Source organism: Nelusetta ayraudi, unplaced genomic scaffold (genome assembly GCF_046127955.1).
Source record: "Nelusetta ayraudi isolate G7.1 ecotype Tasmania unplaced genomic scaffold, CSIRO-AGI_Nayr_v1 ptg000063l, whole genome shotgun sequence".
NCBI lineage: Eukaryota > Metazoa > Chordata > Actinopteri > Tetraodontiformes > Monacanthidae > Nelusetta > Nelusetta ayraudi.
In genome coordinates, this window is record NW_027466113.1 from 4,852,501 (window position 1) to 4,867,857 (window position 15,357).

General features: G+C 48.0%; 2 protein-coding genes and 1 long non-coding RNA gene across 4 annotated transcripts in view; 1 reads left to right on the forward strand and 2 right to left on the reverse strand.

Annotated features, from left to right (window-relative positions):
* LOC142898189 (CUGBP Elav-like family member 3) overlaps window positions 1-8,693 on the reverse strand; it is a 27,023-nt gene extending 18,330 nt beyond the window's left edge. Inside the window, exons 1-4 of one of the 2 annotated variants that reach the window (XR_012928545.1) lie at window positions 7,966-8,693; window positions 7,559-7,589; window positions 6,708-6,920; window positions 4,403-4,485 (exon numbers count right to left, since the gene is read on the reverse strand). Coding sequence is in view for 1 of the 2 variants with exons in the window: in XM_076041003.1 (XP_075897118.1) it covers window positions 4,403-4,485; window positions 6,708-6,852 (228 nt within the window). In the remaining variant the exon portion in view is untranslated. The remainder of the gene's footprint in view (window positions 1-4,402; window positions 4,486-6,707; window positions 6,921-7,558; window positions 7,590-7,965) is intronic. The other variant, XM_076041003.1, reaches the window with a different exon arrangement.
* A 3,252-nt stretch (window positions 8,694-11,945) lies between these two features.
* Window positions 11,946-12,270, forward strand: LOC142898022 (uncharacterized). The gene is made up of 2 exons (XR_012928519.1): window positions 11,946-12,110; window positions 12,152-12,270. It is a non-coding gene; the product is annotated as an uncharacterized LOC142898022 (long non-coding RNA).
* The window catches only part of adamtsl4 (ADAMTS-like 4), a 34,664-nt gene continuing 31,531 nt past the window's right edge, over window positions 12,225-15,357 (reverse strand). The window contains exons 12-17 of the mRNA XM_076040736.1: window positions 15,010-15,214; window positions 14,714-14,887; window positions 14,428-14,607; window positions 13,727-13,906; window positions 13,460-13,607; window positions 12,225-13,358 (exon numbers count right to left, since the gene is read on the reverse strand). Of these exons, the coding sequence (XP_075896851.1) occupies window positions 13,228-13,358; window positions 13,460-13,607; window positions 13,727-13,906; window positions 14,428-14,607; window positions 14,714-14,887; window positions 15,010-15,214 (1,018 nt within the window). The 3' untranslated portion in view covers window positions 12,225-13,227. The remainder of the gene's footprint in view (window positions 13,359-13,459; window positions 13,608-13,726; window positions 13,907-14,427; window positions 14,608-14,713; window positions 14,888-15,009; window positions 15,215-15,357) is intronic.

Below are 15,357 nucleotides of genomic sequence, written 5' to 3' on the forward strand. Positions count from 1 at the left end.
TGTGTGTGTGTGTGTGTGTGTGTCTCCGTGTGTGTGTGTGTGTTTAGGATTTAGTTTGGCTCTAATCAAAGAGCAGGGAGCAGAGTGCTGCCTGGAGAGCAGTGAAGCATGACAACACACACCTGGTAAGCTGCTTATCACACTTTAATTTCACCTACGCCGAGATCTGCGGCGGACGGCGCCGTGACCAAACAGATGTGCTTGCGTGCGCGTGTGCGTGCGCGCGTGGCGTCTTCCGCCGTGTACGCGTGTGCGTGCAAAACACACGCGAGCTTTATGTACGAGCGCCTCGCGTGTGAAGTAGAACGGCGATGAAGGCGGTGATAAACGCGGGGAGGAGAGAGTGCGGGATAAATGGAGAGAGAGAGAGAGACAGAGAGAGAGAGAGACAGAGAGAGACTTGGGAGGAAACAGCAGCCGTAGCCTTGGGAAGAGATGGAGGCTTGATGGATAAATAGGGGAGGGAGTGATGAGGTTCAAATCTTTACTGGCTTTGGGTGACCCGGAGTCTTTTTTGTCATGTGTATCGGCCCATGTCCGCCAGAAGATGAAAGCTATCAGATCGCCCCGCTGTTGGCGGGGCTGTTGTGTAACGCCGGTCAAACTTTGGACGGCGTCGCGTCCTTTCATCGTTCTCCTGGAGGCCAAGTCGCAGCGACCAGACAGTCTGGGCTTGTTGACTGGCCACTGAGCGCTGAGACCACTGGACACCAGCGGTGACCCTGCTGCTACTGAGGCTGAAAGGCTCTGATGTGTCTTTTTGTGTACGTGTTACGTGTTAGCGTCAATATAAAAAAAGAACAAAACCTAAATGCACAGGAACAATTTCCATTTCGATGCGCGTTATTTGTTATTGCAATTTGCAGCGTGCCCTGTGTGCAAAATGCAATTGGACTAATAATCCTAAGTCAGCAGCTGTATGTGACGGCTGTGAAATGCAGTCTGTAAAGTGTAGCACCATCCTGGGCTTTCTCTCTCTGCGCCTCTTCCCCTCTGTATCTAAATTAAACACATGCGCAGGACACTCTGATAAGGCCATCTGTTCATCTCGGTCTCAATCTCGCCGTCCTCTCTCTGGTTCTCCCTGACGCTCCGCTGCCCTGGCTGGAGACATTTCAAAGTACGGTTTCTTCATCTTTATGCATTTGTCTCCTCCCTTTCATCCTCTGAAGGCTGTTGGAAGTGTTAAATCGGCGTTAAATCCCATCAGGGAGCGGCGACGGGAAGGGAGCAGCGGCGAGATTTCTCCGTGGCGACGGACTTGTCCCCAAAACCGTTTTTTTTTTTTTTTTTTCAATTGCTGAGCGGCGTTATGAAAGAAGCAGATACGGGGGGGTGCTGTGCGGCGCAGTGCAATTAAATGATAGAAAAACACCGTCGACGTGCGCCCACCTGAGCCTAACAGTGGCCCCGACGGTGAGGCCGAGACGTGACGATGGAAATGATATTGTGAGAAAACTAATCACGCAGCTTAACACGTGGCGGAGCCATGGAAGCAAGGGTAGAGGTGGGGAGCGGGGGTGGGGGTGTGGGGGGGTGTGAAACGGTCAAAAGGGTCAACTAATCAAGAGGAGGAGAAATGAGACGAGAAGTGGAGGAACTGCAGGGGGGGGTGCTGGAGGACGGGAGCGGGATGGAGATAGTGAGAGGGAGGGAGGGAGGGAGGAGGGGAGGAGGGGAGGAGGGGAGAAGGGGGGGCTGTCTGACGTTGAGAGGAGGACTTAGAAGAAGGGTTACCATAAATGACTGTGAAATTAGAATCCGAGGAGGAAGGGTGAGTGTGCAGCGAGGGGGAAAAAAATGAGTATAAGACAGCGGGGAAGGCAGAAGGAGGGATGACAGGGAGGGAGAGCATGAAGAGATTTCAGGGAGGGATGGAGGGGTGAGGAGGGGGGGGGGCGTCAGCGTCAGAGAGGACGTTCCGTAATACTCCACCGGCGCGGCGGAGAGAACCGGGAGAGACGTGATGGGAGGAGAGGAACCGAGGACGGAGCGGATTTGGGGCGGGAGAAAAGGGGCTGAAAAATGGAGGGAAAGCAAGGAGGAAGGTGGGGGGGGGGGTGAATGGAGGAATATGAAAAATGTGGTAAAGTGCTTTCTTAGGGAGAGAAAAGAACGGGACAATGGGGAGGATAGCGCAAAAAAGAGTGGCACAAGTCGACTGATGCCGTTTCTAAATCCTGTCAGAGATGAAGAAGAAGAGGAAGAAGAAGAGGAAGAGGTAGAGGAAGAGGAAGAGGAAGAAGAAGAAGAAGAGGAAGAGGAGGAAGAAGAAGAAGAAGAGGAAGAAGAAGAAGTGCAGAAGTGCTTCTGTGTTGGCCATATGTAAAAAAAAATCTTCTCCTTTAACGTCAAAGTAAACAGCCGAGCCCAAGGGAAATCTAATGGACAACTGGGAGGACGGCCGAGAGGGTTGGGGGGAGGGGGGGGGGGGTCTAGGGAGGGGTTTGTAGGGGGGGGGTCACGGCAGCCAGCAGCACAACACACCAGAGGGACGAAAGGTGCTTTTTGCAAAAAGGTCAGACTTCTCAGTAAGCTGTAATTGGATTTATGACAGTGCTAACATGCTGCTTAGTATGCATATGAGTGTGCATGCATGGAGGCTGAGAGAGAGACAGAGAGAGAGAGAGAGAGACAGGGAGAGAAAGAGAGAGAGAGACAGAGAGAGACAGAGAGAGAGAGAGAGAGAGACAGGGTGCCTTCCCCTTCTGCATGCAAAAGGCAGTACGGTGGCAATATATATGTATGTATGCAGAGAGTTTGGTCCTTGTGTATCGGAACAGCTCCCCTCCCCCCTTGGAAGGCCTTGTTCGCCAGGCTCTCCTCCGACCGTTTTCTCACACACACACACGCACACACACACACACACACACACACACAGATCTTATCTCACAGCGGCCGGACTGCAGAGAAAGTGCGAGGAACTGAGACGCTGATCGGTGGCGAGAAACACCGAAAGCACGAGCTGAAGAGAGGCTCAGGTGTCGGAGGTGCACACACAACACAAAACAGCTCAAATGCGGTTGAAAAAAAGAGTTTGCATGGGATTTTAAAAAAAACAAAAAACAAAACAACAACAACAACAACCAGCTCTTTTCTTTCCTGGCAGCTGTAACATTTCTTCAGTTATTTGGATTTATTTAACCTGAAAGGCGAGAAGGTCAGACAACATTTTGAATGGGATTGGGTAAAATATGCTTAGATCACATTCACCCAAATCAATCTTGATTTTTTTTTAAACCAGCTTGAGGCCTCATATTGGTCAAAGGGGTAACAGCTAGTTGCTATGCGTTGTAACATTTCACAGACCTCTCACTTAAGCCAATCAGAAGCAAGCGAAACAAGAGTTTCTTCAGACACAGCAGTTTTCGTATTAGCTTTTTTTTTTTTTCATCTTGGACTTTTTTGAAGGTCTTTTCTGATGCGTCCAACTCGTACACCTTCTGCCTCTTTTGTTTTTTAAAAATGCCATTTGATTGGCTGTGGAAAAACAAGCTGGAATTCTAACACACCGCTTCCTACGGTAGATTTGCAAGATGGATGAGCGAGATTTCCGAGCTAAAACCCTATCAAAGCGGCCGGGAAGGTTGGCTCTCTCTCGGGCGGCAGCGCACGACGACGCACTCCCCCCAAGAACACAAAGCACGCACAACCTTGCGAAAAAAAAAAAAAAAAAATTCTGAATAGTTCCCAACTGCAGCGGAAACCAGGTCACGGAGGAAGGGAGGAAGAGTGAGCAACAGAGAGGTGCCGCCTGCGAGACAGACCGCGGATCATGCGCGGCGGCAACCCCCCCCCCCCCCCCCCCGTAATGAACGGCGTCCTAATCCGAGCCGAGCGACGGCGCGAGATCTCTCGCAGGGGAAAGTCAGAGACTGGGACAAGACAAAGGGGAATGGCCACATTAATTACATGCACTCTTGAGGTGGGAGCTATTACCAGAGGGTTAAGAAGGGACTGGCATGAGAGAGAGCGAGGCAGGGAGAGAGAGAGAGATGGAGAAATAAAGAGGATAATGCTCACGCAGAACCCTGAGTGTCTCCTGAGGGAGGGGATGTTTGTCCTTAGCAGCAAGACGCCAGCTGGCTGCTGAGTTATGTCACAGTTCCACTAATGGGAGCTGAACCCTTCCAATAGCACAGACACACACTGACCTGAGGCTACTGCTGTGTGTGTTTGTGTGTGAGTGTGTACATGGTGGAGACTGTGTATATTGTCGTGGAAATATATGTGCACGCTTGTGTGTATTGTTGCATAAGTCAAAGTGTTGTTTTTTTTTTTTGGTGTTTTGGTGGGGGTTTTTTTTCAGTCTGGGGATGTTTGTGTGCGTGCGCATGATGCAAGCGTGCGTGTGTGTGTGTGTGGGCGTGTGTGTGTGTGTGTGTTTGCAGCGGCTTCTTACCCCCGGTAGCGTTTTCTGCTCGTGTAGAGCGCTCTGGGCTTTCAGTGCAGATTCTCTGGCACAGTACGTCAGAAACGCACATCCTGTGATGTGGAGAGGAGGAGAGAGAGAGACAGAGAGAGAGAGAGAGACAGAGGGGGGAAGGAAAAAAAAGAGGAGAGAATAAAGTAAACATTGGAAAATCCGGCGAGAGGCTCCAGTTGTGTCCTCTGTTCTGTCTCTTTATCATCCCTACGAAAACACACACTGCCACACACCATTTAAATCATTTAGGGTTCCCTCCTCTCTCTCTCTCTCTCTCTCTCTCTCTCTCTCTCTCCCTGATGCCTTCTCTTGATTCCTGATCGCCACGTCTGGATTTATCATCCTTTCCCTGACGGACTGTGCAAAGGGGATAAAATATATAGGTACGGATATTCATGCACTGTGGCTAAAACTTGACAAGACCATGATAATGCACTCTAAGAGCAGAGAAGGACACTCCACCACGGCACGGCACAGTTCAGAACGGCACTGCACGAGTCAGCACACATGACAGCACCACAGACGTGTGCGCGGGGGGGAGGAGGAAAAGGGGGGAGGGGGGGTAGCTAACAAGGGCCTTGCCTTGAAGACTGGACACAGTCAGGTTCCCTGCACCTGTCACCAACCAACCAAACTATGCATGCCTCACGATCACTCCAAATACAACCCCCCCTCCCGCCCCGCTTCGGTCTCTCTATGTGCTGTACCTGTGCCTGTGTGTGTGAGGTGAGGGAGGGGTGGGTAGCGGAGAGCGTGGCTGGCCAGAGTTGTTTACTACACCTGTCACCAGCACTAAGACAACAAGATTAGCAGCAGGTTAGCATCCCGGTCACATCTCAGGCGGACTCACGCACAGATTCACGGCGAAGGAGAGACGCACAGATTTGCGACGACGAGGAATAAGGGAGACTTTTTAATTTTATATATCTATATATATATATATATATATATATTTTTTTTTTTGGCACAGCAGCAGTAGCGGCCGAGGAATGACTCAACATGATGCTATAGGTTTTGGGACAAAAATAAAATAAAATAAAATGACAGATCAATGACGAGACCAAACACGAGCACGACACTGGACAAACACTCACTTAACACGCACACACAAAGACACGTCATCTTACGGTTCATCTCATTGCTTTTAAGAGGGGCTTACTGTGGCTGTGGGGATTCTCAAAACAACAGATTCTTTCCCCAGTGTCACCCAGGCTTACAGGCCCATTACACTGATTGGAGCATACAGCCTAATCTGATTCATAACACACAGGACCCTTGGTCAGTGCGTTTGAGTGCGTACGTGCGTGCGTGGCTGCGTGCGCGCATGTGTGCAGGAGAGCAAAGAGTGTCGCTGTTTATTGTCGTTCCATTGTCAGAAGGCGCAATCACTGGCAATCATAACTCAATTAAAAGAGCAGGCCGCATACAATAAACAGTAAACACCTAGTTGTCGCCGCAGAGCATCTGCAGGGGATCCAATAAACACCCCAACCGTGAAGGAGGTCAGGTTAAACAACAGGAATAGAAAAGTTTGAATTCACAAACGTCACAGTGTTGAAGCCTTGTGGGAGCACCAGTTGTACGAGCGACGATTAGCATGCAGCCGCTCTGAGTTAGCTTAGCTTTAAAAGTAGGAAAGAGCAAAAATGAAATTATTTATACTCATAATCTACAGAATGTAACAGGAGTATCTCCAGAGCTCATAAATGCTTTCTCCAGTTTAAGTCTGTCGACATGCAGAGAAACCTTTTAGGCACAAGGGCTCAATTTTAAATAGGAAATGTAGCTACAGTGGCTTTGGGAAGGTTTTTCATGATTTGGCCAAAGAGAGGCAGATGTTGACATTTACGCCACACAAAGGGCCAAAGAGAATTCTCAGTACCCATACCACCCCCCCATTTCCCTTTGAACTATAGTTACGTGGACATGGTATTCAGAAAATGTGATGTATGTATACACATATAGTTAGGATTTTAGTATTAGCTTTAAATGAAACTTCACTATTTACACATTTTGCACAAGAGGGCCCATTTAAATCATTGCAAGTACACTGGTTGGCCTGTCATGATCTCACGTTGCATTGCTAACAGGGGAGCTGGAGACAAGAGCAGGTGTGACAGTTACCATGGAGACACATGACACTCTGTGCAGAACAATTCCCCCATCTTTCTGCCTCACCGACACGCGCCGCACTCTATCTAGCCGCCGAACAGTCTCCCAAGTATCAATCAGTATTTTCTGCCTTTGTGCATTCAGGACAGTTTGCGCAAGTGACTCTTACCTTTGTGCATGCCTGTGTATTTGTCCTTAATCACAGTGAGCTCATAGATCTTGCCAAACTGCTCAAAGATAGGCTTGAGATCCTTCTCCTCCAGATTCCGGGGAATCTGCCCCACAAACAGCTTGATGGCGTCGGCCTCCTTCATTGGGACGGAGTTGAGAGGACAACTGGGTACTGCAGGGGCTGAGTGTGGGGTAAATAGAGCAGGTATCCCTGGAGAAAGAAGGAATAATAATCACACTTAGGACGGGAATTAACCAGCAAATTATGAGAGGTGAACAAAATTAAAAAAAAGGGACATTATGATTCAAAAATATTTGCAATTATTCATATTCTATTTTATTTTATTTTATTTTATTTTATTTTATTTTATTTACACATGTGGTATAAAATGTAAATTAAAAATAGTATGGTTACAAACACTCCACTTTCCAGCTTACAAAACCAAATAGCACGTAAAATATGTGGTCTTCCTTTGGGGGCTTTTGTCTCTGAGTTTGCAATTGTATTAGCATAATTCCCAGATGTAAGATAAGACGGAGAAAAATGCCATCAGCAACATTTTGAATAAATCTCTTAGTTTTACACGCTTTCAGGGGTGTAATCGCCGTGACCCCATTTCATCAATCAATAAAACAGAGCACAATTTGCCTTTTCTTATTTTTGGGAAATTATTGGCCGGCCGACAAAGGGCTCCTCCGCTTTCTGGCCAAACAATTACGCAAATGTTAATTAGCCAATCAAAAAACAATAATGGGACTTTCCCCCCTCCTCCCATTAAATACGTATGAAATCGAAAAATTAAATATATATGTACATATGTTTTTTTTTTTAACAGGCTTTGGATTTACCTTTCTGTTGACGAAACGGCGTTCGGGGCTCCTGCACATAAGGGGTGGGGGGGGGGGGTAGAGAGAAGAAACGGCGTGATTGGAGTAAATGATTGCAATAGAGCGGTTTCTTTGTTTAGCCAGCTGTAGGTTACGGCGTACACACGGATGTCATGGGGCTCCCCTGCTCTTTGTCCGATTCCCCCCTCAATGTACACATATGCACGCGCGCGCGCGCGCGACACACACACACACACACACACACACACACACACACACACACACACACACACGAGAGAGAGAGAGAGACAGAGAGAGAGAGAGAGAGAGAGAGAGAGAGAGAGAGAGAGAGAGAGAGAGAGAGTAAAACAACGCCGAAACATTTACGCAACCTGGCGCTAAATTGCGAGTTCGCTGGAGCTTCTCACCTCCTTCTGGCGCAAAAACGGGGGAATAAAAAAGATTCTCTGTCGGCTCGCGCTCGTCCTCGATGCGTTTCACTCTGTCCCGTCCTCCTCCTTCCTTCCTTCCTTCCTTCCTTCCACTCTCTGGATGCTCTCCGCTCTTTGTGCCGCCTGTCGTACGCTCCCACCTCTCCTCCTCCTCCTCCTCCTCCTTCCCCACCTCCTCCTCCGCCGCCGCCGCCGCCGCCTCCTCCTCTTGCGCGTACAGAGAGCGTTACTACAAGCTCCGCTATTTTTCACCACAGAGTTCCGTGCTCCCGGTTCCGGAGGTTGCGGAGGAGGAGGAGGAGAATCCCGGCAGATGGATGGATTGATGGATGGATGGAAATCACGGCTTGTCAAACGGTCTCGCTCACTCCTGACGTCCGAGCTTAGAGTTAGTTAGCTGGCTAGTTAGTTTTCACTTTTTTTTTTTTGCCACTTTCGAGCTGTTATTCGACGCGATAATTTGGAGAACCAGCGACTTCAATTTGAGTAGCATCCAACTCTGTAGACGTCGCTGCTCTTCGGTTGGCGCCACGAAATGGACTTGCTGCTGCTACTGCTGCTACTGCTGTAACTGCTGCTGTAACTGTTTCTGCTGCTACTGTCGTTCCACAAGCTTCGAAGACGTCGTCGCTGACTTCTTTCTGCTATTTTCGGGCGTCTCGGTCGTCCAACGGCTGGATGGCTTTTCACGTCCTCTGCCGGTATCTCCACACTCTCTCTACCGCCCCCTCCCCCTCCCCCTCTCGCCGAAGCGGTTGCTAGCCGCCCGTGACGTAACACCCAGGGACCGTCAACAACTGCGTCGTCTCAGTAAAGACGAAAAAGAAAATCTCTTCTTTTTTTTCAAAAAAATAAAAAGTGAAACCTCGGTTGTTTAACGTTGTTTTACGGTCACATCAACTTCTCAAGCGGTGTGGAAACGGCGAAATGTTGGCATCTTCACCGCCACCTCTCGATATTAGTTTTCGACGTTATTTTTGGCGAGCGACAGCTTGTAGACGGTCCCTTGTGTGCCACGGCGCGCGAGCCGCTCATTGTTCTCGCCGCGAGCCCTGGCCTTGGTGCTGAAACGATGCCTTTTGACGTGGAGCCGAGGCGCGCCGCCGACGACATCGTCGTCGTCGTGCACGCGGTCACGACTACGGCAGCTGTTCACGGTCGTGCCGACATCAGGCTCTTTGCCCATTCAAAGTAAAAAAAGTCCTCATCTTCACCACCACCACCATCATCATCATCATCATCATCATCATCATCATCATCATCACCATCATCACCATCATCATCATCATCATCATCATCATCAGCATCACAACAACAGCAACAACAAAAAAGTGTTTGAGACAGCTCGCTAGCCGTGGGTCAGGTTTGTTTCCTACTTTAGAGCAGTGCACTCTGGAAAGTATGGGTTTGTTTAAGTGAGCCTCCGGGGATGTTAATGCTAAATTAACCATAGCACCCTCTCTCCTCTTCCCTGGGATGTGCGTGAGTGTCGATGGAGGTGAGGAGAGAATGAGTGAAAGGAAAAGAGTCATGGGGTTCATGGTAATTCACTCCGAAAGGTCACCATCTGGCTGACTTGCCTCGTGCCCTGTGTGAGCCAACAGCAACCCCCCACCGACCCACCACCACCACCACCACCACCCACTCATCCATCCACCCTATATAGGTCCACACCCCGCCGCATGTTCTATCGCCAAGCTGGGGACGTGCTCACAAGCCCTGACATGGAGGAGAGGGAGGGTGGAGGAGGTGGAGATGGTGGTGGTGGGAAGAAACGCAACACACCGCTGCGGCCCTAAAGATGGGAGCGGTGTGCAGACAGCAGGCCAAGGGAGCTGTTAAGCCTCTCCACACGGACGGTGAGGCAGGAGCGCACGCAAGTGCGTGAGATGGAAAACTCTCATGCTGTGTTACCAAAGTTTCACACGCGTGTGTGTGTGTGTGTGTGTGTGTGTGTGTGTGTGTGTGGGTGGGGTGTAGGGAGTATGGGGGGTGGTGAGTGGTGGTGGGTGGGGTGTGGAGGGGGTGCTTATTCAAAAGCAAAATTGCCCATGTCATCAGTTTGAGTTTGACATGCATCCATTCAGTGTGTTTGTTAAAAAACAAAACAAAAAAAACATCAGAATTATCTTCCACAGTCCACATGCAGTTAATGACACAATAGAGACTTTTTGAAATTTTAAAACACATCATGTTTCATTTCAGTTTTCAACACCGTATACTGCCTGACTTATGAGTTTCATAAAGGTATTACATTTTTTTTTTTTAAGGAGACCTACTCCAACTTCCGCTGACCTTTGGTGTCTTTGAAGACATTTTGTTGTCAGGTTGCCACGTCCCTTTGTTTTATTGTTGTTGTTAATTGGTGGTGTGAAGCGACTGCCAACCAATACCTCAGGCAGTAACATTAGATATTAGTCGATATTTTGTCATGATTCTGCTGACTTGAATTTGGAAAGATTGCCAGCTTTTTTCAAAACAGGCATCCCTTCCCAAACCAAGAGGAATTTATCACCGGTGCTTTTAACACTGTACCCTTAACAGTTTTTTGTTGTTGTTTTTTTATACTTTCTTACACTTTTTTTCATCTTAAAATTATCAAATTTTAATTATAGTTGTAATGATTAATTGACTTCTAACAGAGGGGAATTCCACCCCTGCCATTGTGTGTCACTTTAAAAGCTTGCGCAGCACTTACAAGAACTCCTTACTGGGTTACCGTGTTGGCACCCTCCCATGACTCACCAGTCCATACTGGGCAGGGCAGACTGGACTCGGCACAGAATCACTCTAAAACAGGTTAGCCACTGGAGATATTTTGAAATGATTATTTTATTGATGTGAAGAGTAAACTGGATTAATTATTTTTTAAATAAAAACAAACAAACAAAACAAAACAAAAAACGAACAACCAACCAAACAAAAACCTACAGTGGCTCTATCACAGCAAAGACTGCGCTTTAAAGGCATTTTCACTCTATACAAGACTCGATGGTGCCACCAACAGGAGGATTCCGGCTATGTCACCTTTCACCGGAAGGAGAGAATCGGAACACACGGCTCAACTATTGTTTTGTTTCCGTTTTATTTTAAAGGAATCTTTGACGTAAGAATTTCTTCACACCGCATTTTTTTTTTTTTTTACAGGATAAAAAAAACGTGCATCAGAAACAGAACAATCTCATAAACTCTGGTGGTAACAAAGAAAATTTGCTACAGCTTCTTAACTCAGGAAAAATAAATTACATGTTCTTTATATAATAGATAAATTACTATCCTTTTTTTGTTTTTATATAAAAAAGTAATTCCACTACAAGGGATTAGAGACAAGCATAACACATTCATAGGCACAGACACAGCGCAGGCACGCACGAGCGCGCGCGCGCGCGCGCGCACACACACACACACACACACACACACACACACACACACACACACACACACACACACACACATGAGTGCAGTCAACCACCAGAATTTGCAAGCACAATGAAGTCTCTGATCCTCCTGTGAAATGAAATAATACAATAGTTATATGACAGCTATGTTAATAAATGCACTCTATGACAGCACTTTTGATAACTACTCAGTTATAAAATAAAGCATCAGCGCCAACTATGTTCAGAAAAAGAATTGACATTAAAACATATCTGACAAATATACAAACTCCTCCCTATACGGGGTGGGGAGAGGGGGGTTAATGTGTGTCCACTGCTGCGGGGGTGTGGGAATTAAAAAATAAAAATAAAAAGGTACTTGGACTGAAAAGACTGGCATAGAATGCAGCTTTCACTCTCTCTAGAAGGTTTCCCTGTTCTGGCATCATCTCCTCTTAAAACAATTTTATCACCCACTCCTGATGCAAATCGAAATATACAGCGAGACGACGAGGAGAAACATCAGGCAGGATGGAGAGGGATTTCTCTTTATACCCCACAATAAACTGGGTCAGCCACGAGTGAGTCATAATATATCTTTAAACCAGTGTGTCACCGCCACACTCATGGTCAAAGGTCTTATTCTATTATGGTTTTCTTTGCTATCAAAAAATTAGAACGCAATAGAGCGAAAGCAGTTTGAGCCGATTTGATTGAACAGTTTATATCCAAAAATGTAACAGTGTTGCACTGGCTGAGATCATTTTTGTTGCTTATGAAACCAGTTCCACACACATTTCTTTTATTTATTTTTTTCTTGTTGTGTGTTAAAATATTTTTTAAACCGTAGCGCTCAGATTTTAGTTTTTTTTTTTTTTTAAATACATAATTTACAAAAAACAAATAGATTGCCAGTGACATGGATAAGAAGCCGTTCAGACTTGACTGTCAGTATATTATCGGTTTGGTCTCTACGTGTGATGGCTCGATGTCATTTTTTTTTTATAACTTTTTTTTTTGCTGATATATAATTAGCAAACATCTTAACTGTCAAAACATATGCGTGTTCACACCTTAGCCAACTCTAAATTTGGTCACTGACTGTACTGCTGCCCCAGACCCTCTTTCCCCATCCAACCTTTGGTTCATCTGTCCAAATACTGACACGCACAATAAGAGGACACAATTTTTGGCAACTTGATTAAAAAAAGGAAAAGAAAAAAAGAGACGCACAAAACGATACGCTCGTAACATCCTTCGTGCTGCTGTGGGGAGCGTCTGCGTGTGCAGCACGCACAGAAAACAGTCAATCTCTTCCAGTAGACGTTTAGCACACACAGTATATACACACTTTGTCTAGCACACGTGGGCTTGCCATCATTAGTGGTGTGCGCTCACTCGGGCCACAGTTGTTTTTGCGATGCTGCGGATTAGAGAGAAACTCAACGTGCTGCTGAAAACCAGAGCTGTGGCCTCGGCGAGCAGCTCCCTTAACGAGTTGTCAGCCACAATCACGACAAAAAGAGCTGAAATGCTCACAGCTGCACCAGTTTGCCCGGTGTGACACATTGAGGGACTGTTATTTAATCATCACAAAGGAGACTGTTGTTGCAAGCTCAGTGAAATATGTGGATCTAAAGGACTATGCATATACAGTATTGAAAGAAGTGAAATATTAAAGAAAAATATAACAACAACAGAGAACCGGCTGCTTTCACAGTGTTTTAGAAAATAGCTAAACCATTTCTGGCCTCCATGGCAGGGATTCTGTTTCCTCTCTGTAGCACTTTTGACCCTTTTCCTCCACTTCCTCCACACTTGCTCGGACTCGTTCCGTGGTTCCGTGAAGCTGCGGCGCCGGTCAGTGCCTCTTGGCGCGCTGTGCACTCTGGGTGCAGGAGGCGCAGCAGGCGTTCTTGTAGTACGAGTAGACGCAGAGCCGGGCTTGAACCACCATCACACAGTTGTGATGTCTGTCGCGGCAGTTTTCATCTGCGAAACAGAGCACGGAGAGGGTTTGGCTGTCGGATACATCCCAGACAAGTGCTGAAAATATCATGATATCGTGCACACACACGCACACAGGTCGGTACCTGAGACTTGCGGGCCGCAGGGGAGGATGTTGCACAGTTGCTCCTGGGCGGGCTTGGCGCCGGCGTCGCAGTCTTGGCTGTGCCTTTTGTCCTCCGTCAGACACCGTACCTCCCTCATTTGCAGGCCCTTTCCGCAGGAGCGCGAGCACTGCGAGGGCCAAAAGGCAGCAGCCAGACTTTGAGCCAAAACCCCATGAAATATGCATCGTCGTAAAAAGAACGTACAGCGTTTCCCTCTTTGTGCGCGGCTGCCGGCGGCCTACTCACCGCGCTCCACTCTGTGGTGAACCACTGCGGCCGACACTCGTCCATCTCGCACGCCTGGACGGCGGCGGGCTTGTCCAGATGTGCACACTTGCTGGCCGGAGCCACGCTGAAATCGTTGCCGTTCTTCTGAACGCAAATGATGTCGCGCCTCTGGGTGCCATTTCCACACGGCACATTGCACTGCACAGCAAGAGAAAACATGGGATCAGCGCATTTGTGTCGCTGTGTTCGTGGATGTAGCCAATGTTCACACAGTTTTCACTACAAAAGCAACTAAAACACAATCAAATGTGACAAAGGGCCACACAAAGTACTAAATCTGCTTTTTGAGCAAGAAGGAATTCAAACTGGCAACTTGTAAATAGACTCTGCTTTAACAACACTTTATCACTGTATTCCATCACTGCATGCCCCCCGCTCATAACAAGGCAACTCGGGGTTTAGTGCCTTGCTCAAGGACACTTTAAATGGCAGACTACCGGAGCTGGGAATGTAACTAGCGTAATGCTAATAGCTAAAAGAGGCTGCTCTACCGTCCCCAAAAAGAACAACGTTTGCAAACTGCAGCTAATAGAAAAAAATGACTTTGCCTGTTCTCTAATGTACATTCAGTCAGACTCTGACATATTTGTTAGAAAAAAAGCAGAAACTTTCACTTCCTGGTTCCTGGTATTGCACTCTAGTCACTCCCAGCCTCCTACCTGTGTCCAGGGACTGCTGTACCACATGCTTCTGGGCATGCAGGGACCTCCGTTACAGGCCTTCATCTCCGCCGGTTTGTCCCCGACACAGTCCCCGCCTCCTTCGCCCTCCCTGATGCCTCCTCGCGTCAGACACACCACCTCCCTCTTCTGCACCCCCGGGCCACATTGCGCCGAACACTGAGGGACAAAGTGGAAGATTATGTCGGGGTTTAATGTCGGGGAGGAGGGGAGGGTGGGGGGTGCAGTGCATGTTTTTTCTTTCTGGTGCATGCATGTTACTCACAGCCTTGGACCAGCCGGTGAAGTACCAGTTGGTCACGCACGGCCCCATGTTGCATTCCTCACTCCCCTGTGGCCGAACCCTGGTACTGCACTCCTGGTCGTTGAGGATGCTGCCCTGGTCGGTGACGCAGCGAATGTTCCTCGTCCTCCTGCCCAGTCCGCAGTCCACAGAGCACTGGGATTCAAGAAAAGGGACACTGAATGAATTCACTTTCTCTCTCTCAGTCTGCTAACTAACCTCTGTGCTCTGGCACACGGTTACATTTTGCAGTCACGTACTCGTGCTGGCTGACATACCTGGCTCCAGTCAGAGCTGACCTCCCAGTGGGAGCACAGCCCGAGCTGACAGGCCTGTGTGGACTCCGGAGAGGTCAGGTTGGCGCAGCGCTGGGGGTGAACCATGGTGGACCGGTTCCCGAAGCTCTGTCTGCACTGGAGCTGCCTCTGCTGCAGCCCGGGGCCACAGGACACGCTGCACTCTGACCACGAACTGGCCTCCCAGCTGGCAGTGCGGAGGGACATTGCAAATAATTAATAATTTCCTCCTTGAGAAATATCATCTCACAGATCTAAATATCTTCTACATGTTTACTATGTATAAACTAGGGATGCACCAATACTGATACCAGAGTTAAGTGCTCTACT